The sequence below is a fragment of the Zootoca vivipara genome, chromosome 12, assembly GCF_965207765.1.
Source record: "Zootoca vivipara chromosome 12, rZooViv2.hap1.1, whole genome shotgun sequence".
NCBI lineage: Eukaryota > Metazoa > Chordata > Lepidosauria > Squamata > Lacertidae > Zootoca > Zootoca vivipara.
In genome coordinates this window covers 51,363,373-51,389,317 of record NC_142595.1, presented here as the reverse complement: position 1 = coordinate 51,389,317, position 25,945 = coordinate 51,363,373, and the positions used below count along the sequence as shown (strand labels likewise).

Here is a 25,945-nt window from a genome sequence, read left to right as displayed (position 1 = left end):
GGGCTTTAATCCATTGTGTGAATGGATTGATGCACTAGGAGAAGTTATGTTGCTTGGCTATTTTTCTTCCTTGGTGAGATCAGCAGAGGATTTAAAACTTTAAAACTTGGAAGCTGATTTAACCTTCTAGAAACAATAATCCAGGATGCTTTAAGGCAGACTGGATTCCCCCCGGTATGATTCCTTTTCTCCCACCATCTCTCTCTCTCTCACACACACATTGTTTTGTGAAGATGTAAAAGTAGCATTTACTTACATAATCCAGATCTCTGAGTGGCCGTTACAAGGGCTAGGCAAAATGTTGTCTGAAATGCATATCGTGACATCAGTTTCGTAATTTTGACCTGGCAATATATTGCGAATCAGGACGTGCGTGTTATGCAAAAATCACAATGTGGGGGGAACCGTAAAGCCAGCCAATGCTTCTCTCAATTCCTGCAGCCCCTCTTGACTCTTCCAACTCAGCTCTCCCCTGACTCCTACAAGGGGCAGCGAATCACAAGAGCAGGTGCTGGCAAAAATCACAGTGAATTTATTGTTTTTATCGTGAGATAAAGTGAAGATATAGAGCAGGGGTCAGCAAACTTTTTCAGACCTTGTGGGGGGCTGGACTATATATGGGGGGGGGAATGAACGAATTCCTCTGCCCCACAAATAACCCCGAGATGCATTTTAAATAAAAGGACATATTCGACTCAAGTAAAAACATGCTGATTCCCGGACCGTCTGCGGGCCGGATTTAGAAGGCAATTGGGCCGGATCCAGCCCCCGGGCCTTAGTTTGCCTACCCATGGTATAGAGCAGGCCTCTATTGTTTCAGAAGGGAATCCGGAGTTTATCTTGTCAGCGATCATAAGGTTCATGGCTGCTTCTGTTCCTTCTCCAAATAATGTGCTTTCCCTCTCCCTCAGAAGAGCCTGCAAAAATTCCCTGAACCCCTTCAAAACGGGGCATTTCCCCTCCCTAAGAAAAGCACAACAACATCGAGCTGAACCCCCCCAAAACAGGGGTAGATAGCTGCCAGATTTTAAATTTGAAAGTAGATCACAGTCTCTCGGGAGTTGGCCACCCCTGGTGTAGAGTAACGATGTTAAGCAGCATAAATTGAAATTTGGAGGAAAAGCTGTAGGTGGAATGATCAATTGCTAAAGTTGAAATGTTGTTGCCTTGTTTGTTTGTTAAAATTTATGAATGAAATAATTATCAAAAGAAGTTTAATTCACACAAATGATGACGGTCTCCCCTCTCCCTTTCCGCAGGGACCCCAACCAGCCGGTGCCGCAGGACACCAAGTTCATCCACACGAAGCCCAACCGCTTTGAGGAGGTGGTGTGGACCAAGTTCAACACTAAGGACAAGCAGTACCTCCACATTGGCCTGAAGCCCCGGGTGCGAGACAACTACCGTGCCAACAAGGTGGCCTTCTGGCTGGAGCTGGTGCCACACCTTCACAACCTCCACGAGCCGCCCTACACCTCCACCACCACCCGCATCCCGCCTTACGTCACCCGCTGGCCCACCACCCGCGTGGGGCCCAGCACCACGCGCCGGCCCATCCCCACCCTGCCGCCGGACGAGGATGACGTGGTCCGCCCCCAGCGCTACGTCCCCTTCCCGGGCGACTCGCGGGACTACTCCACCGAGCTGAGCGTCACGGTGGCCGTGGGGGCCTCGCTCCTCTTCCTCAACATCCTGGCCTTTGCCGCCCTGTACTACAAGCGGGACAAGCGCCACGAACTGCGCAGCGGGCGCCGGCTCAGCCCCCAGCGCAACGCGGCCAACGACCTGGTGCACGGCGGCCAGGAGGAGGAGATCATGTCGCTGCAAATCAAGCACTCGGAGCACGACGCCCACGACTTGGAGCCGCTGCGGCCCCACGAGATCCTGCGCCCCGCCTGCCCCCCCGACTACACCCTGGCGCTGCGGCGTGCCCCCGACGATGTGCCCCTGATGACCCCCAACACCATCACCATGATCCCCAGCACTATCACGGGCATGCAGGCCCTTCACCCTTTCAACACCTTCCCCACCGGACACAACAACACCTTGCCCCACCCTCACTCCACCACCCGCGTATAGTCGCCCTCCCCTCCGTGCCCCTCGGCCGCCCCGCCCCGCTTGGGCAAAGAGGGGGGCCACCTTTCCTGCCACGTGGACGGGTCTTTTGTACAACGTTGCGGGGGGAGGGGGGTCTAGCTGACAGAGGGGACGGGAGATTCAGAGGTCCGCCTGTCTGTCCCCACGGCACATGGCACGGACGGGCTGGCGGTTCTCCATCCTGCTTGGGTCCCGACACCCGCGGCATGGCATGGCAGCAGAGAAGAGCAGGGGGGCACCGGAGATCTCGCCTCCTTTCGGAATGCTGGGGTGCCGGGGGTTCTTTCCAGCACGAGGCGAAGAAGGGGGTCGCCTTCCACCCCTCATTTTCCGGACGGGCAACGGAAGAGCGGTCATGCTTTTCGCTGGCGCTCCCGGGAGGAAGATTGGCCTGCTGCCGTTCCTCGTCCATCTGTGCCCGGGCGGCAAAGGCATCCTTTGTCCTTCCTGGCAGAGATCGGGGAAGTCTGACTCGCAGGGAAACATGCGGAGAGAGTCCCCCGCCGTGGCTGTGATTGACAAAAGAAGGCAGTCCCTCTGCCCCCAGGGGGGTCAGCGATGCCACTCAAAGCTGCCGGCTTGGCTTGGATGGATGGACAGACAGCGGAGAGGAGGGGTGGGTGGGGGTCAAAGGTCAGAGAGAGGGGAGGAAAAAGAGAGAGGAGCCAGTTAGTCTTGGCGCAACATCTCTCTCGGTGGCGAGATGCCCTGTGGTCCGCTCAGCGTCAAGTTATGAGTGCTGGATTGCTGCGGAGTGAGCAGCCGGTCAGCCCAGACAAATTTCCTTCCAGGCTGAGAGAGGTTTGCTAGAGAAGGCAAGGCAGATCCTGCCCCCCTTTCTTTCACCCCCCCCCCTTATATTTCCTTTTTCGAGTCCATGCAAATAGTGCCATTTGGCCAGCCTCCTCTTCAGCTGTGGGGGGCGGGGGAGAGAGAATGGAAGGAGATTTGGAGGCCTGTGTCCAGAGTGCAGAAGCAGGGGCGCATTCCTCTGCAAGGCAGGGGTCCTGGCTAGTTTGTGGCTGCCGAAAAAGGGTTGCCCTGCTGGAAAGAGGAGCGAGCCGTCCCTCCCTTCACCGAGGGGTGGGTACTTGCCGAAATCCCAGTGCCTTCCTTGCACAATTTGCAGAGGGTTAGTTGACCCTCCCTTTCTCGTCCGCTGGGGGGCAGGGCCGCCAATTTGGTGCCCCCACCTCCCTCCATTTTGGTGCAAGAGCTAAAGCTTTGCCCAGAATCTCTAGGTGGTTTGTTTGTTTGTTTTTTGGTGGGGGGACTTAACAGACAGTGTGGGGATGTGGAGCATCTAGAAGGGAATCCAGAGAGAGGGGGTTCAAAGCAGGGTGGGGCGGGCGGGCAGCATGTTCCCAAGGTGAAATTTTGAATCTGCTTTCCACCACCCCCCAGAAGGGTGCGACTACAAGATTTGGGGAGGAGGGGGAAGCTGTTAAGAAAACTTACAAAGCTACGCTGCATGTTCCAGGCTTTATTATTTTTATTTTTTAAAGATCTGAGTAAGGAAATGAAGGAGTGGCGATCGCGGGGCGTGGGGCATCAGAGTTTCAGTCTATTTGGGAGGGGGGGAGCATCCCTTGCCTTGAGTTAAACTGTGGAACTCCCTGCCACAGGAGGCAGCAGTGGCCGTTTCTCAGGGCTTTAAAAGAGAATGAGGCAAATTCCTGGAGGAGAGGGCTATCGGGGGCTGCTAGGCCATGATGGCTGCGCCCTGCCTTCACGGTCAAAGACAGTGACACTTCTGTATTTTACTTGCTGCAAACCGCAGGAGGTCTCGCTTGTACGTTTACCATCAAGTGCAGAAAGTGAGGGAGGCCACCCACACTTTCTCTTGACCCATGCTTTGATTTTATCGTCTCCCGGGTCCTGAGAGGTTCTCTCGCCATTCGGCAGCCGTGTCTCGCTAAGATCCTATCGACACTCGGTTAAACAAAACCCCTCTTTTGGATTTTTCCGCACATCTGATAAGATCCGGTTCAGAGGGCAAGATCAGATGTCCGCAAAGCACAGCCGTGGAACGACGGGAAAGCCCTCAAACCTGATCAAGTACGATCAAAATATGGGTCAAACAAAAGTGTGGGTGACGCCCACAAAACCCCCATTTTATGTGATCAATTTGCCCCTGGCGGTGCATACCTGAGCAGCCTACATCCAGGTGTGATTTTTTTTTTAACCCGTCCATTCTCCCCGTTTCACACAATTTGCTGTTTTAAGCAACCTCGCCTCTGTAGCTGTTCGACATAAAAAATGCCCATTTAAAAAAAAAATCACAGAAAGCTAGCAGGAGCCCTTTTAAAGAGGAGCAGGTGTCCTTTCCGGGCGTGGAGTTGGGGGCAGCCGTTGTTTCTAGTGAACAATGTGTGGGCGATGGGGAATTAAAGGGTGGGCGCTTGCTTTGACGCAATGCCACCCGATTTCCTCGCAAACGGATCCTTCCGGAAATAAATTGGCGCCAAGGCACAAGAAGCAGGTCACCCGGAAGGACCCTGTTTCCCTGCATAAATCTCTGCAGAGCGGGTGCTTCTTAAGTGGGTCCGTATTGTGGGATGTGTGGGTTGTTGTTTTGCAAGTGCAATTTTGTTTTGTTCCGCACAACCCGCCGCAGGACGTTTTTGGCGTCGGAAATGCCAGCCTGTTCGCCCTCCCCGACCCTTTTTCTGTGAAACATCCAGCAAGTTAAAAACGAACGCAGTTGCCAGTGAAGGAATGAACAACATTCAGCCCCAGTCGGTCAAGAGCCGCAAATTTAAATTGGTGTGAAATAGGTTTAAAAGTTACGCTTCTCCCCCTCCAAAGAACGATGGTGTCTGTAGTTTTGCAAAAAAAAAAGTGCAGAGTGTGCTTTTGTTAGTGACTCGCAGCCTTTTCCTACCCCAAGGTCATCTAGCCCAACCCAGTTGCGAGAGACAAGGCAGTTGTCCTCCTTCCCAAAGCTCTTCCCCCCCTTGTTCCTTCCAGGAAGGCCAGCTTTTCATTCCCTCTTTGCGCAAGATTTTCCGCGCATGACGCGGGCGGGATCTGACATCTCTCCTCCTGGAGTGAAATGGGAGTTTTAAATTTATTCTCTCTAGTTACGTTTGGGTTGGCAACCGACCCAAGGGGCAGGTGGGGTAGCAGGGGAGGCTGGGAAATGGCAACCTTCAATCAAGAGAGGAGCTCCAGCACAGGAAACCGAGTTGAATGTGCAAAGTCCTTCTCCGTGCAGTGCCGAGTTAAACTATGGAACTCCCTGCCACAGGAGGAGGGTTAGGCAAATTCAGGGAGGAGGAGAGGTCTATCGAGGACTACTAGCCTGGATGGCTGTGCTCTGCCCCCAGAGAATGCTTTCTGCTCGCATCTGGTTGGCCACTGTGAGGATGGGCCATTGGCCTGATCCAGCGGGCCAAATCCACCCCATTTGCCCTGCATCAGCTCTGCCTGTCCATCGAACCCTGCCCTCAATCAGTGCCCACCTCCGCGGAATCGAGCCTTCTTTCCTGCGTGCCTCTCCCTGTAATACGCAGCTTGGCTAGCTTGCATGAGCCAGCTATTGTTTCCACAAGAGGCACTCATTTCTGTGTGTGCCTTTTCTCTGTGCTTGGGGGCCGGGTCGTGCAGGTTGCAGAGGAAAGGAGGGCCGGTGGCTCTTTTTCAGATGGGGTGATCCTGACACGGTGATCCTTCATTCCGGACTTCCGTCTCCCATCCCGCCGTGCAATATGAACACATCTATGCACCCATTTGCACTTCCAGTGATCTCCTGAGATCCCCAGGGAGACTCCTCAACCTCTGCTTGGCCCCAGTCCACTTTTTCGAGGGCGACCTTATACTTGCTGGCTCCAGTAAGATGGGGGATCATAGAACCATAGGATTGTAGACTTGGAAGGTACCCCCAAGGGTCATCCATTCCAACCCCCTGCAATGCATGAAAGGGAAATGCGATATTTTTGTTTTCAGAAGCACATCGTTCTTGGGTGGGTGTTTGGCTTTCGTTTTCCCCTCTCCCCCCCTTTCTCCCTCCCGTCCGTCCCCACTGCTGCTTTCCTCGGTTCTCGTGCCTCTGCCGTTCATTCTCGGGGGGGGGGATGGGATTATTGTTTCCGAAATATTCCGACAATGAAAGGGGAAAGACGAAGGGGAGCGGATGAAGGCGGGGAGAGGGGAGGGCACTTTCGGTTCTAAGCCATTCTGAGACTCCATCTAACTTTGCGATGTTCCGAGTTGGTTTCCTTTTTTTTAAAAAAGAAAAGAATAAAAGAAATTTATTATAAATATAAATAAATAAATATATATATAGATATCTCCATTTTTTTAAAAAAGGAAAACAATTATTTTGTAAAAACAAAAAAAACACAACAAAAAGAAAAATTTAAAATAATTAAATAGACGGGGGGATGGGGTGGGGAATAAAAACAAAATCTGTGCCAAACTCTGCAAACTTGGATGGGGGTGGGGAGCATATTTTTCGGGGTGGTTTGTTTGTTTGTTTGCTTGTTTGTTTGAAGGGGGGGGCCTGTTCTCTTGTTTTTGCAAATGCCGAGTTTCCTGGGACTCCTGTGAACAAAAAAAATAAAGTCTGTGCCAAGGAACGGAATGAAGTTCCGACGTGGGGTGCGATCGCACCTCTGGAAAGAGAGATGTCAGCGCCTTACACTGTTGCCAAATGCCGAACCCCCCCCCAAAAAAACCCCTCGCCCCCTTGTTCTTTTCACCCCTGCGCAGCCCAAAATCGCCAAATGCAATATCCCGGATCCACCCGCCGGCGGAGAAAAGCACAGGCCATTTTGTTTGGAAATCCAAGATGGCAGCCCAGAGGTTCTCCACCGACCCAACATGGCCGCCTGGGGACGACAACTATGGCGGCAGCTCCGAAATCGAAAGGTTGCCGTGCGGGGCCTCCCCTCCATTTGTTTCCGACGATGTCCTCCTTCCCGTTTGCTAAATTCAAGGCTCACCCATCGGCGGCCCTCCTCACTTCCCGAAAGCCAACCAACATGGCCTCCTTGGGGGCGGCTTCGTCCCACCATTCAAGATGGCCGCCTGGGAAACGACGCCTCCGCAACTCCGTTTTCTAAAAATCAAGCGCGGCCTCTGTCGGCTTCCCAGGCTGCCGACTCAGAGGATTTATTCTTGGTATGATTATGACGTCCTCGTCGCCGTTCTTTTCGCCCCTGTCGACATTTTAAGATGGCCGCCTCCCTTCCCACCTTCATGCGCTCGAGAGCCAAGCGCCGCGACCCAAAATGGCTGCCAAGAACCTCGCCTCAGGCGGCGCGAAAAGGAGGGCCGGCCTCCGTCGTCAGCCTCCCCTCCCCTCCTGTTGCCCTTGTTCCCCCACTTGCAAACTGGAGAGAAATCTATTTTTATGAGACTTTAGGTTTTGGGCCAGGAGGGGGTTGATTTGGGGGTTTAGCCGAAAAAGCGAAGTCCTTCCTGCACTCGGGGGCCACACACACACACAGGGCCGGGTCCTCTGGGCCGCTTCCCCGAACTTCCGGACTCTTGCCGCCCACCCCAGAAAAGAAGGACCATTTCTCCAGCTTATGGAAGAAGGCGCGATTTAAATCAAAAAACACAATTCCAAGGTGGTGCTCTCCTTCTTCCTCTTTTCTTTCTTTTTTTTATTTCGTTGGTTTGTTACGATCGAGACAGCTGGTGGATCGAAACACCTCTGGGGTGGATTTCCCCCCCCCCCCTCCGAGAGAAGAGGAACTTGGGGTGCAATGGGGGGGAGGCGGGGGGTCTGAGCTGAGATGCTGTACACATTTTTAAACCTTGCAAGAAATGGAAAATGATATTGTAAATATATAAAAAAAATGATTTAGCTGCTGGGTGTGCTTCTTGAGCTGTGGGGGGCTACGGCGGGTTGTGGGGGGGGACAAGACCCCTGGGCCTCACCCTTGAAAAGAGCTGTCTGTAAACTGGGGCTGTCAGACTGCCTTGGACTACAACTCCCATCCCAACAGATGGAATTGGCAGGGGTTGATGGGAGTTGGAGTCCAAAACAGATGAAATTGGCAGGGGCTGATGGGAGTTGGAGTCCAAAACAGATGGAATTTTCAGGGGCTGATGGGAGTTGGAGTCCAAAACAGATGGAATTTTCAGGGGCTGATGGGAGTTGGAGTCCAAAACATCTGGAGCTGGCAGGGGCTGGTGGGAGTTGGAGTCCAAAACAGATGGAATTTACAGGGGCTGATGGGAGTTGGAGTCCAAAACATGGAATTTGCAGGGGCTGATGGGAGTTGGAGTCCAAAACAGATGAAATTGGCAGGGGCTGATGGGAGTTGGAGTCCAAAACATCTGGAGCTGCCAGGGGTTGATGGGAGTTGGAGTCCAATACAGATGAAATTGGCAGGGGCTGATGGGAGTTGGAGTCCAAAACATCTGGAGCTGGCAGGGGCTGATGAGAGTTGGAGTCCAAAACAGATGGAATTTTCAGGGGCTGATGGGAGTTGGAGTCCAAAACATGGAATTTGCAGGGGCTGATGGGAGTTGGAGTCCAAAACATCTGGAGCTGCCAGGGGTTGATGGGAGTTGGAGTCCAATACAGATGAAATTGGCAGGGGCTGATGGGAGTTGGAGTCCAAAACATCTGGAGCTGGCAGGGGCTGATGAGAGTTGGAGTCCAAAACAGATGGAATTTGCAGGGGCTGATGGGAGTTGGAGTCCAAAACAGATTAAATTGGCAGGGGCTGATGGGAGTTGGAGTCCAAAACATCTGGAGCAGGCAGGGGCTGATGGGAGTCCAAAACAGATGTAATTGGCAGAGGCTGATGGGAACTGTAGTCCTAAACAACTGGAGGGCTCCAAATGGCACAAGGCCGGTTTGAAAACGGCTACCCCTTCCCAGAAAAAGGCCGCCCCTTCCCAGGATGCTCCCTTGCACCATGTGCGGCAGCGGCCAAAGGTAGCGGATGCTGTTGCCTCCCTTGTATCCGGCATAGCTTAGCTGGATCCCCAGATCTCATCCCAGTTAGCTCCAGTTAAACGGATCTAGAAGCACATCATAGAAGAGAACCGCCCCCCCTTTCTGCAGGAAACCCTGGAGCACCATTATCAGCCTGAGTCGAGGTGCTGCTGGGTCAGGCAGACTAACCTGGCCTATCTTAGAACTGTAGCATTCTAAGGGTCCCCAGGGGGTCATCCAGTCCAACCCCCTGCAAAGGATGCTTCCTGTTGGGTTGCTGCTTGGATGTGCCCCATGCCTCATCCATCTCCTTGCCTTCAGGGGTGGGGGCTGCCACTCGTCTAGAGAAGCCCTTGCCTTAAAGCAGGGGACGAGGACACATGCTATGAATGCAGAATCTCTGGGTTCAATCCCCAGTTAGGAAGTGGGCTTCTACCCGAGGAGTCAGACCATTGGGGTCCCTCAGGAAGGCATGCAATGACTGGCAGCAACGGCCCTCCAGGATTTCAGGCCCTACCTAGAGATTGAACCTGGGGCCTTATGCACTGCAGCTAGATGCCCTACCACTGAGCTACGATGGCCCTTCCCCATAAGGTGCCGGGTTCAAATCCTCCTTTATGCATCGCGGCCTGCAGATCCTCCTCCTCACTCCCTGGGCATCAGCTAGCCATCTCCGCATATAAATTGCAGGGATCAGAGGCTGGTGGGGGGGTGGCGGGGCAGGGGGAGAAATTTGGACACCGTCAGCCGAGCCTGCTGTTCAAAGACACCCCGTGGCTCATTTTAATTGGATTCTTCCCGGCATGGAGAGTTAATAGAACTTCCTTTGGCCAAACCGGCTGAGATAGCAAACTTTGGAGGCAGCGCACAGAACCGTGGTCGGAAGGGACCCCCAAGGGCCATCTAGTCCAACCCCTGGAAATGCAGGAACGTGACGCGTCAGGGCTCCTCCGCAGGCCCCATTTTCTCGCTTCTCAACCCCACCCCAAATGCACACCCCTCTCCCTTGATGCCAAACTGCCCATTACGAGCCTGGGCACGCCTCACCTGAATTTGGATGGCGAACCTCTCCTATTCGGATTTCCAAAGCGCTGAGAAATCCCCGGGTTTCTTTAATTCATTGCATTTCATAAAACTTTCACACCAGCCAATTTTTTTTTCTTTTCTTATATAAAAGGAACAACCACCCCAAAGCGGTTTGCAAAACAGTAAGCTTATCGGCCAAAACCAACTCTTCGGAACATTAAAAAAAGGCTAAGATCAGCAAGAAACGAAAAGGGGATTGAAACCTACACAGCGGCTTTCTGCACACCTGGGTCCGCTCGCCTTAGCAAAAATCCTTCCAGCAGGTGCCGGAAAATGTACAAGGGAAGGCACCTGCCTGACGTCAAGTAGCAGGGAGTTCCAGAGTGTAGGGCATTATGGGGCAAGCCTACCAGGACTGCCCTCCGGGAACCTGCAGGGAAAAAATGAAGGGCAGGGAGCAAGCCCAGTCTCTCCAACAGGGGGTGCCGTGGGGCTTGTGCCCTCCGGCTTGAGAGCAGTACATGTGAAAAGCATCTAGGAGTCTTGGTAGACCACAAACTTGACATGAGTCAGCAGTGTGATGCAGCAGCTAAAAAAGCCAATGCAATTCTGGGCTGCATCAATAGGAGTATAGCGTCTAGATCGAGGGAAGTAATAGTACCACTGTATTCTGCTCTGGTCAGACCTCACCTGGAGTACTGTGTCCAGTTCTGGGCACCACAGTTCAAGAAGGATACTGTCAAGCTGGAACGTGTCCAGAGGAGGGCAACCAAAATGGTCAAAGGCCTGGAAACGATGCCTTATGAGGAAGGGCTTAGGGAGCTGGGTATGTTTAGCCTGGAGAAGAGAAGGTTAAGGGGTGATATGATAGCCATGTTCAAATATATCAAAGGATGTCATATAGAGGAGGGAGAAAGACTGTTTTCTGCTGCTCCAGAGAAGCGGACACGGAGCAATGGATTCAAACTACAAGAAAGAAGATTCCACCAAAAGATTAGGAAGAACTTCCTGACAGTAAGAGATGTTCGGCAGTGGAATTTGCTACCAAGGAGTGTGGTGGAGTCTCCTTCTTTGGAGGTCTTTAAGCAGAGGCTTGACAGGCATATGTCAAGAATGCTTTGATGGTGTTTCCTGCTTGGCAGGGGGTTGGACTGGATGGCCCTTGTGGTCTCTTCCAACTCTATGATTCTATGATGTGTGGGGCTACAGATCCCAGCCGCCAGCAGGCCCCTCTCTCCCATTATGGACCTTTCAGTTTGGAATCCCAGAACCGTGGCCTAGGAAGGGATCCCCCAGGGATCAACTAGCGCAACCCAGGGAAATTGCAGCTTAAAAGGATCCCCAGCGAAGAAGAAGCGCTGTGACCCCCAAACCTCTGCAGGGCATCCAGGCCGAGGCAGAAGGTTGTCGGGAGGATGAGAGGGAGAATATATCTCTAGGGAGACTTGGCCTCCTGGTTATGTTGGGGGGCAGGGAGTGGGATTGCGCAGGCCAATGGGTCCTGCAGCTTCTCCCCCCCCCCCATTGCAGAGCTGTGGCACAAAAGCGACGTGACCTATATATTTTTTGCAAACAGTGCAGAACGTGGCATCGCAGGGGAACCCAGAGGGGGGGGACACTGCGGAGGATTTTGGAGGGGACAGGCGAGGAGAAGGGCCTGGAAGAGGGAGGGGGTGGGGGTGTGCTTGGCAGGGCTATGGGGCAGGCCCCCTCCTGCCTCTCTCCATCCCTCTCCATCCAGAGCCATTTCCCCTCTCTAAGCTCTACATCCATCTCTCCTTAATTGCCTCGCTCCCTCCAACCCTCATTGGTTGCCTCTCCTCCTCATCCATCCTCCGCTTTCTCTCCTGTCTTCTTCTTCTTTCTTCTTCTTCGCCTCCCTCCCTTTCTCCCTTGCGAGTCGCGGAGAGTCGGGAGGGATCCCCAAGGGTCATCCAGACCAACCCCTTTGCAGTGCAGGAAAATCACAAAAAGAAAATCCCCCAGCAGATGGCCATCCGACCTCTTGTCTAAAAACGTCACTGGAAGGAGAGTTCGCACCACACCTCGCAAGGTCACAGGATTGTACAGCTGGAGAGGGGTCCCCAGTGGTCATCTAGCCCAACCCCAGAAACACAGGAATCATACTTAGAGAATGACTGGCAGGTGGCTACCCAACATCTGCCGGAGTCTCTCCCAGCTGCTGCCAGGGATCGAACCTTCTGCAGGCCAAGCAAGCCCCCTCCCCCGACCTATGCCCCTCCCCCCTGTAAATATAGGCAGTGTGTCAGACGATTGGGGGTCCACCTAGCTCAGCATTGCCTACATTGACCGGCAGCAACAACTCTCCAAGCCTTCAGACTCGGGGCCACCTGCACATGCCATTGGGGACCGAAACTGGCTTCCTTCTGCATGCTGAGCAGCTGCTCTGCCGCTGAGCTGTGCTCCTCATGATTCTAGTCCTCACGACTCCCGAGAAACAGGAGAAACCGGGAGCTGCCTTCTCCCGAGTTCACCTAGCTCGATATTGTCCACACGGACTGGCAGCAGCAACGCTCCAGAATTTCGGCCAAGGAAAATCCCTCCCCGCCCAACTGGAGATGCCATGGGGGGGGGGTCCTTCTGCATGCCAAGTAGGCGCCCTGCCACCGAGCCGTAGGGTTGGAAGGGACCCCTAAGGGTCATCTGGTCAAACCCCCTGCGATTCAGAAATCCTGTCCACACCCCCGGCCCATTCCCCCCCCTCGTTCCCTCCTGGTCATTTGCCCCTGCCTGCTAATCTCACCCACCCACCCACCTCAAAAACATATATTCTCTCTGCTCCTCCCTTGCTCCAAGCCATAAATCCTTCTCCCCCACTGGGAAAAAAAAATCCCTCAACCCTTAAGGAGCAGAAGAGGCGCCAATTCCTAGGGGCCCGAGGTCCCTTCGACCCCCCTCCCCCAAATAAAATATTTAAGGGGGCCTGGCAAGATCCATGGGGTGGGGGGCAGAACCGAGATACTATATCTATGATGCAATTGGTCAGTTGGTTAACTATTTCTATTTATTTACTTGGTTTGGGGGGGGCAGCTCTCTCCCCTGCACCCCCCTAGCTATGACCACGGGGCCTGCCACCCCCCAAAAAAATAATCGATGAGCATTGCCATTCATATGACGTGCATGCAAATCGTGTGATCGATTATGCAGAGCGGGGTTATCTTGCCCCCCCCCATTCTTTTATTCAATTGGCACCCCAAGGGGCTGCAACGGAGAGGCCGGCACTCCTGGAAGGGAGGGGAACCAACCCCCCCCCCAAGTCTCTCCCCGAACACGTCATTTTTTGCCGGGAAGGGGGGGACCCTTTCCCCAAGTCATGCATGGACCAGTCGACGTGGGAAGGGAAGTTGTGGGGAGCGGGGTGTGTGGATGGAGAAGATGAGGAGCCGACGCGTGTCAGGGAGCGGTGATGATGTCGCGTGGGGAGGGGGGGGGCTCCCTCTCTCCCTCTTTTGCATTCTGCCTCTGCGCTCAGGGCTGCTAAAAATAGCCCTCCTCTCTCTCCCTCTCTCTACCTCCCCCCCCCCAACTATGTCGCAGAGAGAGGGAGAGGGATTGGGGGGGGGAGAGAGAAGGGGGCGGCTGTGATGGCGGAGGGATGTCATGGCAACGCCTGCTTGGTTGCCCCCTCTTTCAGGAGAAGGAGGGATGCAAAGGGGAGGAGGAAGAAGAAAGGGGGTTTTGCGGGGGGGGGGGAGAGAGAGAGAGATGAGAGGCTGATGGACGGAGGCAACTGGGGGTCTCCATCATGGGAGGGGGACGCAGGTGGGGTCTGGAGGGGAATTCCAGGGGACCTGGGATGGGGGGAGTGTTTGTTTGGGGATATTGGGGTTCAGCACCCCACGCCCTGTCTGGGTAAAGGTGAAGGTAAATGGACCCCTGTGTGGGTGCAGAGGCCAGCGAAGAACATTTGGTTGCCCAGAAGAGGGCAACCAAAATGGTCAAAGGCCTGGAAACGATGCCTTATGAGGAACGGCTTAGGGAGCTGGGTATGTTTAGCCTGGAGAAGAGAAGGTTAAGGGGTGATATGATAGCCATGTTCAAATATATAAAAGGATGTCATATAGAGGAGGGAGAAAGGTTGTTTTCTGCTGCTCCAGAGAAGCGGACACGGAGCAATGGATTCAAACTACAAGAAAGAAGATTCCACCTAAACATTAGGAAGAACTTCCTGACAGTAAGAGCTGTTCGGCAGTGGAATTTGCTACCAAGGAGTGTGGTGGAGTCTCCTTCTTTGGAGGTCTTTAAGCAGAGGCTTGACAGGCATATGTCAAGAATGCTTTGATGGTGTTTCCTGCTCGGCAGGGGGTTGGACTGGATGGCCCTTGTGGTCTCTTCCAACTCTACGATTCTATGATTCTATTTCCCTCTCAAGAGTCCAAAAATCCAGCAAGCGGCAAGAGAGGGGAATCCCTTCAGCCGGGCTTCCTTGCCGAAAGGCTCTCTGCACATGCTCAGGGGCCCTGCCTCCTCCCCTTAGCGTCGCAAGGGCCATGTAGCCCAACTCCCGTTATGCCCAATGTGGGTCTCGAACACGAGACCCTGAGATTATAAGAGCCTACCAACTCTTTGTTCTGGAGGGGCAAGGGGGAAGGCCTTGGCTCAAGCCAAGCTCGGGGTGTAGTAGTGTAGGAGCCGGGGGTGGTGTGCAGTGGTTAGAGCGTCGGGGAAGAAAGACCAGAGTTCAAATCCCCTTTCTAGGCCTCGCTCGCCTCACATTGATGTTGTGGGGATTAAATGAGGACTAGGACCTTGGATGGACCGGGGTTCAAATCCTTGCTGGGGCCAGGAAGCTCACGGGGTGTGACCTTGGGATCCAGCCCCTGCCTCCCAGCCTAACCTCCCTCGCAGGGTTGTTGAGAGGCTTAATGGAAGAAGGGAAGAACCATTACACTCCGCTTTGAGATCCTTGGAGGGAAAAGGGTGGAATATAAACACAACAAACAAACAAACAAATGGTTCTTCTTCCCTACTTTCCTAAATTGTGATATGATGGCCCAGATGAAGGAAGTCAAGGCTCCCCATCGCAGAGATTTTTTCCCCCTCCAAATACACACACACACACACACACAAATGAGGCCAGGTGAGTGCTGAGCAAGAGCCACTCTGTGCATGCTCAGAGGCCCTCGCCACGCAGCCCACTGGCAAAAAAGGAAATGTCAGCAAACATGTGCTACGAGTGGGGTGTGTGTGTTATAGGACGATTTGGGCTAAAAATAGGTCCTGGGGCTGAGCCCGTGAGAGCTGCGTCTCCAACCAGGCATTTAACATTCCTGCTCCATAACCTGCGGCAGCCAGAGGTGTCTTGTGGGGTTTCTCAGACGCCTCCTTCCTGGTTCATTTATATTCTCCGGTGGCTGGCATGGATAATTTATACGCTGGCAGTGGCAGATTTAAAGATGCTTCGTTTCCTCCCAGCACAGGGCGTTTGCTCGGAGCCTGACTCCTGCCTCTCGGCTGGGGCAAGGACCCAGGCGTCCGGGCTGAGGCTGAGCCAGGGAACTGAATTCTCCACACACACACACACACACACACACACACATCATCTGGGAGAAAAGGCCATCGCTCAGCAGTAGAGCACCTACCTACCAGTTGAAAAAATCTTTTAAAATAATTCCAGTGGCAGCTTAAAGATCAACTAAATACAGTATAAGCTACATAACTATGACAGATCAACACGGCTATCCACCTCTACCTGGCAGGGTTGTTGTCGCTGGGATTCAATGAGGACTAGCTCCTTGGGGAGACCAGAGTTCAGATCCACAGGCCAGGCACTGCCCCTCAGCCCCACCTACCTCGCAGGGGTGTTGTGGGGAATGAGACGCAAAGGAGAACTGGATATGCAACCTTGAAGGAATGGCGGGGCACAAAGGCCATCAATAAATAAGCAAAATACTGTAAAGTTTCTTTCCTTCTCGTCACTCCAGCTGTTCCTGCAAGGGGGGGGGAGTTATCCTGGGTGCAGGAAGAGAGGGCTAGGAAGTAGGGGCAGACAGAAGCAGGGCCTGTGGGGAATCCTAGAGTTGGAAGGGACCCCCAATGGTCATCTAGTCCAACCCCCTGCAATGCAGGATTTTTTTTTGCCCAATATGGGGCTCGAACCCACGACCCAGAGGGCACAGTTCAGAGGTGGAGCCCCTGCCTGGAGTGCCAGGCCATCCAACCTCTGCTCAAAAGCCTCCAAGAGAGGAGATTCCGCCACCTTCTGAGCTCGGCCTGAAGGCCTCCGTGAGCCCCAGCTCCTCCCTCTTTTCAGAATAAAGTCTTGTGGATAAAGGGGATCCAATATGGGAGAGGAGAAAATGGACAGACTGAGCAGGGAGTATAAATCCCAGCAGGTTGGGAGGAGGAGGCAAAGGCGGAAATGGCCTCTCACTACAGAAACAGGGAGGCAGAGTAGCGCCATCCTTATTATTTAAATTTATATCCTGGCCTTCCACCCTAAAGATCCCCCAGATGGAAACACATGAACAATTCAAGCAATGGAAATAGCCAAAGGAAGATCTCTTGCTTGCCCTTTTGCTAGGTTTCTTTTGGGGGGCAGGAGGGAGACTGATTCTCGGGATTCTGCCACTTATAGAACAAAAGTATGTATATATATATGGAGAGAGAGAGAGAGAGAGAGAGAGAGTGTGTTAAAAGCAACAACCCCAGGATGAGCTATTTGGGGCAGAGGAGAAGGAGGTGTTGGTGGTAAATACAATTTACACTGAATACTTCCTTGGCACCTTCCTCATATGAGCAACTCGGGACTGAAGGTGGCGTGATCGGATAGCGGCAGGAAGGAGGGGTGCCCCCCACCCTTTTTCGAATCCCACTCTGCGCATGCTCCGATGCCCTTTTTATTTCGTGTGTCTTGACGATCTGCCTTCAGAACACCTCCCGGGCCTGGGCGAAAAACAAAGACAGCCTTCGTTATTTAACCTGCCGCCCTCTAGATGTTTTGGACTACAACTCCCATCGTCCTGAGGCACCTTAGCCAATTGTCGCGGACGATGGGAGTTGTAGTCCGGCAGCACCTGGGGACCTGAGAAAGAACAGCGGCTTGGAGGGGCCTTCGCCAACCTGGCACCTTCCAGATGTTTTGGACTACAACTCCCATCAGCACAGCCGGAGGGGGGGGTGCCCCAGTGCTGATGGGAACATGGCTGTCCCAATGGGAGCTGATGGGAGTTGTAGTAAAAAATATCTAGAGGAAGACTGCAATGGGGGAGAGAGAGAGGATTTTAGAAGACGTGGGATCCTGGTTCAAAGCAAACATCTGGATCTGATCACATATGGAAATGGGATTGCGGTCTTTTTGTGAGGTCTGGCCAATCCATAATTAGAATCATAGAGTTGGAAGAGACCACAAGGGTCATCCAGTCCAACCCCCTGCCAAGCAGGAAACACCATCAAAGCATTCTTGCTTGACATATGCCTGTCAAGCCTCTGCTTAAAGACCTCCAAAGAAGGAGACTCCACCACACTCCTTGGTAGCAAATTCCACTGCTGAACAGCTCTTACTGTCAGGAAGTTCTTCCTAATGTTTAGGTTAAATAATGTTAAATAATGTTAAATAATAATAATGTTAAATAATGTTAAATAATAATATTTATACCCCACCCATCTAGCTGGGTTTCCCCAGCCACTCTGGACGGCTTCCAACAAAAGATTAAAAGTACATTAAAACATCAGTCATTAAAAACTTCCCTGAATTAGGGGTGCGGCATCAGTAAACGCTTTTAAAAACCTGAATATTTGCTAAAACTGCAGGTCGCCTTTGTAGCGGGGTTTCCCCCGTCTGTCACACACGGAAAACGTCTTCTAATTTTTTTAAAAAAAACCCAAACCTGTTATACACGTGTTCATTTTTTGTGCATGGGTAAAGCGATTGATTCCTCGATTGACGCTCGTGCAGTTAACCGGGCAGGGTGTTTTTTAAAATTTAATTTAAAGCCAGCAATGCAGATGCCAGAAGAACCACCATCCATCCCAAAACTCAGCATTAAAGACCCGATGCTGTTGCCAAGCGCTGAATTGTCGCGCCTTTGCTGCCCTCTGGTGGTCGACGCTTGCAAAAAATAAAAATTGGGGTGGGGGAGCGAGGAGATAAATCATCTTGATGATGAAAAATAATTAAAGAACCAACGAGCGCTTTGAGGTTTGTTTGTTTGTTTGTTTTTGTTTGCAGGATGGAATGTGGAAATAGACCCCCTCGCAAAAAAAAACCCCAACACTTGGCGCCCTCCAGATATTTTGGACTACTGGTAGGAGCTGTAGTCGGCAACATCTGGAGGGCGCCAGGTTGGGGAAGGTTAAAACAGACAATGCTTCCTGGTACTGTATGATGGAAGAGGCCGCAGGAAGGAGGCAATTGATGTAAAGGAGAAACCACGTGGGAATCTCTTTTACTCCACCAGGCGGCGCTGTGGAGATACTTGGAGTGCCGTAAATATTCTAAAAAAGGAGCCCGAACAATTTCTTCCTTCCTTCCAAAAATATGGGGTGGAGGTTGGTAGGATTTTAACGCGCAGCCGGCTTTTCCTATTTGCCACGCGCTTACCGTATGGATCCTAACAGCAGCGCACACCTTAATTTTCATTCCACACAACCTCCTTGCCTCTTTAAGCTGCGGCAGGAGCTGGTGCAAGCGCGCTCCTTCCAGGCGCCCCCTGATTGGTTGACGTGCTGAGATGGACTTCCCGGAGGCAGCCTATCAGGAGAATGGAACTGGAGAAGAGAGGCGGACGGTGGTGGCGGGGAGGAGGAAGCACGCTTCTCATTGGACGCACCCGCGTTCCAATCCCCGGCCTCGCACGTCTCACCATTGGCCGCCCTTTCCGAACTGGGCTGATGCGGAAGGAAGGGAGGCCTTAAAAACGCCGATTGGCTAAAACGCGGCGTTCTGCGGGGGCGGGGACTGCATACTAACGAGCCACCCAGGGCGCCGATTGGATAAAACGCGCCGGGACTCGGAAGCGAGGTTGATACATTTTCACGTCGGGGATAAGAATGGTTGCGGGCGCCGGGGTGTTTTTCCGACGGCTCGGAGCGCTGAGCGGGGCTGCGGCGGTCGGGGCGGCCGCCTACGGGGCTCATGGTGAGGGCAGGCGGATTGGATGCAAGAAAAAGGGCCAGGAGACGGGGCTGGAGAAGAGGGGATGTAATTCTGGCGTTGATCCCCCGACGGTATTTGTGGGCAGCTCCAGCTCCCCAAGGAGGTTGCAAGCAATTAAGGTGGCGGGCGAGCCTTGAAATGGGGCTGTCGGTGCGAAGTTAAGCAGGGTGTGTGGTCTGTTTTTGCAAACAAGGCTTGCGGGTCCTTTATTACCTCGGGGGGGGGGGGTTATTGCATGACGCCCCTGGGGTTTGCCAGCTGCCCCACCCACCCACCCCCCTTTTATCATGCGCTTATTAAACCAGCAAACTGCGGGGGGGGGGGCACCACCAGGAAGTTCTATAGCGGAATCTGCGGTTGGATTTGTTTTATTTCATAAAATTTATGCGCCGCTTGATTGTAAAATGAAATCAACCAACCAAACCGCTCAAAGCGGTTTCCTACTGCTAGGACTAATAGTAACGCAATAAAATTATCAGCAAGTAAAATGAGCAGTAATTAAGTTACAACTGGCCAAAAACAGATGAAAAACTTGTGCCATCAGCTTTCTAAATATCTGCGTGGGCTTCTCTAAGCAATATTTTTTATAAACAGGTGCCGAAAAGAGTACAGTACTGTATAGTGAGGGCACCTGCCTGAGGTCAATTGGCAGGGAGTTCCAAAGTTCGCTTGCTGCTGCACTTAAATATCAAGTCCAGTAAGGGTTTTGGTTTGTTTCGGCTGAGGATTTCCCCGGGTGCATTGGGCCCTCTGGTTCGCCTCCCCTGTTTGTGTTTCCAAGCTCAGAGCATGGAGACTTTCCCTCCACCCATATCACATTTTGCAGCAGTTGGGGAGGAGTTTATGACCCACCCGTTTCCCCCAGTTTATCTCCTGTGCAGTTTCTGCTAACTCATCTCTCTCTTCCCCGCCCTCCTCGCAGATTTCCGTCGGAGCGACCGAGATGACTACTTAAAAGAGGTAAACGGTCTTATTTGGCTCAGTCAATTCAATTCAATATACTTTATTCGACCGATAGTCAGAAAGAAAAAAACATTTCTCAATACAAATATAAAAATATAAAACTGAAGGCATCAGAGGGATACATAAATGGGGTATGACCGCACTACTAAACCTCCTACAGGTAACCCACATCAAGACATTCGATTATACGTTTCCGACACTTGAGTGCCAGGAAGAGGAATTTAGCCACCGAGAAGGTTATTTTCCCAGTGGGCTTGTTTAGCAAATATGCTGCCTGCCGTTCTCTTAGTTAGTCGGAAACTAAACTGAGATAAATATGGGGTTATAAGATATTGCCGTAAATCATTATAAAAGGGACAACTCAGTAAAATGTGTTCTGTGGATTCTACCTCGCCTAAGGCACAATGGCACGTTCTCTGACCGTATGGGACTCCTCCAAATCTTCCCCTCAAAACCGCCGAATCAAGGACATTCAGTCTGGCCGCAGTAAGTAGTCTGCGGTATTCCACGTAGTGGATATCCGCCAGGTAACGGGCTGGTGCAGCCCCATACACCTGCTCCCCTAGAAACATCCCAGATTTCACGCGGGCTATGTCCTCCTGTCTGGCGATATCCCCCAATCTCTGAGCGATCATCGCTTTAGCGCGGCTGTACGTCATGGACTCAATATAAAGGGAGGACAGACCGCACTTTTGCACTTCCTCTACCATTTCCCTTTCCCATGGAGATTTAAAATTATCTCTCAGAACCAGGGGGGACGAACCCATCGGTCTGAAACATAGCTTGAGCCATAGCTTTCAGGGCCACATACCTAAAGGCTTGGCAACCGGTCTCCAATCTCATGATCGCACCCACAACAGAAGGGGGGATCCTGAGAATGGCCCAGGCATCCCCAACCTGCGGCCCTCCAGATGTTTTGGCCTACTCCCATGATCCCCAGCTAACAGGACCAGTGGTCAGGGATGATGGGAATTGTAGTCCAAAACATAACCACTACACTACACTGGTTCTCTTCCCCCCCCCCAGTCCCTTCGGCTAAGCCAGTTAATCCGGAACCACCGGTTGTCATTGTTTGTGGGTGGAGAGAGAAACCCTTCCCTGGGGGTTCAAATTTTCAAACCCCCACCCCCAGAGGAATGAAGTAGGTCAGGTTAGTGGAGGAAGGGGCACTGCTGGGTGCGATACGATGGAAAAAGAGTTTGTGCGTTCCTAACTAGTTGGAAGGAAGAAGTTTTACAAAATGACGGAAGTTTATAAAATTATGCCGGGCACGGAGGCAGAGAATTATTTCTGCTCCCTTGCTCCTGACACATCCAGCTGGCGCGTAGGAAGAGGGGTGCGATGGGGGCGCTCCGCCCCGGGCAGCGTGATCCCGAGGGCATCATCACGGCTTGCCCCCCCCGCCCCAGAACGTGCGCCAGCCCCACCCCCGTCTGCCCTCTTCCCCCCGTGCCGGAGCATGAAACTCCACCACTAACATCTAGTGAAGCTGAGCCTTGGGAGATGTTGTTTGGCTTAAAGCGACTGACACGTTTAATAAATAATAATAATAATAATAATTCAGTACCAATAAAAGAACGTCCTTCATCCAGCACATAGTTCACCTGTGGAACGCCTTCCTGCAGGAGGCTGTGAAGGCCACCAAACTTGGATGGATTTAAGAGTACAAATTCATGAAGGAGGAGAGGACTGTTCATGGCTATTCTCGGTTCTCCACGGTCGGAGGCAGGGGTGCTACCGAATCCTAGTTCCTGGAAACCACAGGAGGGGAGAGAGGCTCTTGTGTTCGAATCCTGTTTGTGGGATTAACGTAATGGGCATCTGGTTGGCCGCTGTGAGAACAGGATGCTGGACTTGACGTGCCCTTTTTGGCCTGATCCTGCTGACTCTTCTTGTGTGTCCTCGAGAGAAATTGTGGCTGCTAGTCAGGCCCCCTGGGACCCATCTCCAGGTGGGCTACAATCCTGGGAACCAGGATGCCTGGGTTTTTTGCAGAAAGGAGATAGGGATGGCACAGGTGGGTGGAGCTGCCCGTTCTTGGTGAGATCATGGACCAGCACTCCCAAATTTGCCATCGTAAGATGCTCCCCTTACTTGAACACTGGGTCCTTTTTTTCACCCTGAGCCCCCCAAGATGTATCCACGCTTGTGGAAATGATCTCAAAGCTATTTCCCCAGAGAAAAACACCAGCAACAAAAAGCAGGCATCCCCAAACTGCGGCCCTCCAGATGTTTTGGCCTACAACTCCCATGATCCCTAACTAACAGGACCAGTGGTCGGGGAAGATGGGAACTGTAGTCCAAAACATCTGGAGGGCTGAAGTTTGGGGATGCCTGAGCAAAAGCAATGGCTTAATTCCACGTAGGGAAAAAACAATGACCCAATTTAACATGAAAACACTCTAGTTCCTAAAAACAGTTCCACCTATGAAAACCAATTTAAAACAGTTTCAAATCCAGTACAGAGGCAGCCTGGGAAGCTGGTCTCCCTTTGTTGACAAATGGAGGCATCGAAAAGACTACAAAGCCCATCATCCATTATCATTTCCTAAGCTTGCAGTGGATTATGGGAGTTGTAGTCCAACATCTGGTGAGGGGGGGGGAGCAAATGGTTGAAGTACAGAGATGGGGAACCTGTGGCTCCAGGAATTGCTGGACTACAACGACCATCGCACTTTCAGGGGCTGATGGGAATTGTGAGTCCCCGACAGTGACAGGCAGGCCACAGGGATGAACCGTGTGTGTTGAATCACTGCACTTGCCTTGATCCTTGACCTTCTCTTGTAGCTCTACGAGACGGCCAACAAATATCACTTCCTTCACAGCCTGGCCCTCCTGGCTGTGCCCCATTGCCGCTATCCCCTGATGGTAAGGATGGACGATGTAGAATTGGCTGGGGGTTTTTTTGGGGGGGGGAGGGGGTTACAAGGTGCCACCCAAGCGCCTTAGAGACTCCAAATTTGTGTAGGGTTTATTTCTGAGCAAATAAAGATTCATTCATTCATTCCGCGATTCTAAGTTGCACCTTTTGTTCCTCGCAGGCCGGCAGCATCCTGTCCCTGGGCATGGGGATGTTCTCTGGCGCCCTGTATTACCACGCCGTGACAGGGGACCCGATCCTGACCAAGGCGGCCCCTTATGGTGGTTCCCTCCTCATCCTCGGCTGGATCGCCATGGCCCCTTGACACCCCCATTTCGGCCAGCCCTGCTCCTCATTGCCCCTCTTCGGCTAGCCAGAAGGGAGCCCTAGGAGAGGAGAGACGATAATCTGCCAAATGTCAGAGTGGGATCCCTTGAGGTCTTTAGCCCGCCCCGAACGCCTCTCTCCTGCATCTTGGAATTCCCTGAATGCCGAATCCCTTGTTAAAAAGCCAAGATCCTTTCCCCCCCAAAAAATTGCAACCAGATTTGAGTTTGCGATGGAGGAAGAGGTTAGGCCTCGGCATGCAATGTCTGATCAGTGCTTTTCGATTGGTTTTTTTTTAACTTAATAAACAATGAGAATGATTTAACTTTTTAAAAAACCCACACAGCTCTTTTTTTTCTGTGAATAAATGTCATGGCAAATGGTGGCTCTATGCTAGATGTCACGCGTAAACTAAGAGCAGGAAACACAAAGCGTTGCGGTGCGTCTCTCCCTCCCTCCCGAGGTTGCTAGACTACAACTTCCATCAGTCATGACTTAGAATCATAGAGTTTGAAGAGACCAAAGCAAACAAGATGAATTTTAACAAGGAGAAATGTAAGGTACTACACTTGGGCAAAAAAAAAAAAATGAAAGGCACAAATACAGGATGGGTGACACCTGGCTTGAGAGCAGTACATGTGAAAAGGATCTTAGGACTTTTGGTAGACCACAAACTTCACATGAGTCAACAGTGTGATGCAGCAGCTCAAAAAGCCAATGCAATTCTGGGCTGCATCAATAGGAGTATAGCATCTAGATCAAGGGAAGTAATAGTACCACTGTATTCTGCTCTGGTCAGACCTCAACTGGAGTACTGGGTCCAGTTCTGGGCACCACAGTTCAAGAAGGATACTGACAAGCTGGAACGTGTCCAGAAAAGGGAAACCAAAATGGTCAAAGGCTTGGAAACAATGCCTTATGAGGAACGGCTTAGGGAGCTGGGTATGTTTAGCCTGGAGAAGAGAAGGTTAAGGGGTGATATAATAGCCATGTTCAAATATATTAAAGGATGTCATATGGAGGAGGGAGAAAGATTGTTTTCTGCTGCTCCAGAGAAGCGGACACGGAGCAATGGATTCAAACTTCAAGAAAGAAGATTCTACCTAAACATTAGGAAGAACTTCCTGACAGTAAGAGCTGTTCGGCAGTGGAATTTGCTTCCAAGGAGTGTGGTGGAGTCTCCTCCTTTGGAGGTCTTTAAGCAGAGGCTTGACAGGCATATGTCAATAATGCTTTGATGGTGTTTCCTGCTTGGCAGGGGGTTGGACTGGATGGCCCTTGGGGTCTCTTCCAACTCTATGATTCTAAGTTTATAAACGAGCACAACACGAGAACTCATGGACATCCAATGAAGGTACAGGTGAAACTCAATTTGCATTATTGAAATAAATGCACTTTTCGATGATATTCTTATTTTCCAAGTTTCACCTGTAGATGTTGGAAGATTCAGGATGGATAAAAGAAAAGTCCTCCACGCAACGCAGAGCTGAACTGTGGAACTCCCTGCCACAGGAGGCAGCAACGGCCAACCACCTGGTTGGCTTTAAAAGGGGGACAGGGCAAATTCACAACAGAGAGGCTTTCTATCGATGGCCACTAGCCAGGATATCTTATCTCTGCCTCTGCCATTGGGAGGCAGCGATGCTTCTGAACGCCAGTTTCTGGAAGACACAGAAAGGGGGAGAGGGATCCACGGGCAGGATCCTGATCTAGATGGTACAATATTGGCCTGATCCAGCATTGACCTGTTCATAATTTTAAAAAAACTGGCAGGTGAGGGGGGTGGTTACAAGTCAGCTAAAATCAAGGCAGGACTTGGGCTCTCAAAGCAGCAGCACAAGACACTAATTTCGTGGCTTTGGTGCCACCACTGAAAAGGCCATGCAGGGAATCGTCAGGGGCCAAGGAATCCTCAGGAACGCTTCTGGCAACTTGAGACATCATTGGGAGAAGTTTGCGTGGGAGAACAGTGGGCCCCACACTCTGTGGGGTGAACCAGCTAGGAAAGGAAAAACATTGTGGGTTTTTTATTTTTTTTGCTATGGGCTGTAGGGTGGTGGCCGTGTTCTCCCTCTTCCCAAAATAAAACCCCTTCTGCAGCAGGGCGAAATAAAGTTTGGGAAGTTATTCCTGCCTCAGAGCCTAAAAATAAGCGGTGGCATTTTAAACTCCGGGGGGTGGGGGTGGGGGGTAGGGAGGAGGTCAGAGGGAAGTTTTCTCAGGACAGCAAAGCCTTAGGTTGACTTAGTTGGGGGTGGGAATATCTCCACCCTCAAAAGGAAAGTTTTTTGGGAGAGGGTGGGCCTACACACGAACTCTGCCCCACAATTTAAGGGGGGGCAACTGTAGCTGCTCTAGTGGTGAAGTCACTCTGCACATGCTCTGAGAAACACAACACACTGCAACCAATCAACCACGCCCTGGACTCTGTAGGCTCTCGCACCGCCAGCAAAAATAACTACCAGTTCATACGCCGCTGGCACAAAGGCTTTGCTGACACACACTGCAAAAGAATGAAATTTTACTGCCTCCCCATTTCCTTTTCTCTTTTCCCACACAACCCCATATTGCCTGTAACTGTAATGTCTCACTCTGAATGTGACTGATTTGTTTGACTTGAAAACAGTGTGTTCTATTGTTACTTAAGGAAATATTT

General features: G+C 51.9%; 2 protein-coding genes across 2 annotated transcripts in view; both read left to right on the top strand.

Annotated features, from left to right (window-relative positions):
* NLGN2 (neuroligin 2) overlaps positions 1-2,216 on the top strand; it is a 44,991-nt gene extending 42,775 nt beyond the window's left edge. The window contains exon 6 of the mRNA XM_035135415.3: positions 1,260-2,216. Coding sequence (XP_034991306.3) covers positions 1,260-2,079 — 820 coding nt within the window. The 3' untranslated portion in view covers positions 2,080-2,216. The remainder of the gene's footprint in view (positions 1-1,259) is intronic.
* Positions 2,217-19,020: 16,804 nt separating this feature from the next.
* Positions 19,021-23,626, top strand: TMEM256 (transmembrane protein 256). The gene is made up of 4 exons (XM_035135816.3): positions 19,021-19,121; positions 20,062-20,099; positions 22,890-22,970; positions 23,144-23,626. Exons 1-4 carry the CDS (start codon positions 19,034-19,036, stop codon positions 23,285-23,287), a joined length of 351 nt encoding a protein of 116 aa, XP_034991707.1. The 5' UTR covers positions 19,021-19,033; the 3' UTR covers positions 23,288-23,626.
* The last annotated feature ends 2,319 nt before the right edge of the window (positions 23,627-25,945 follow it).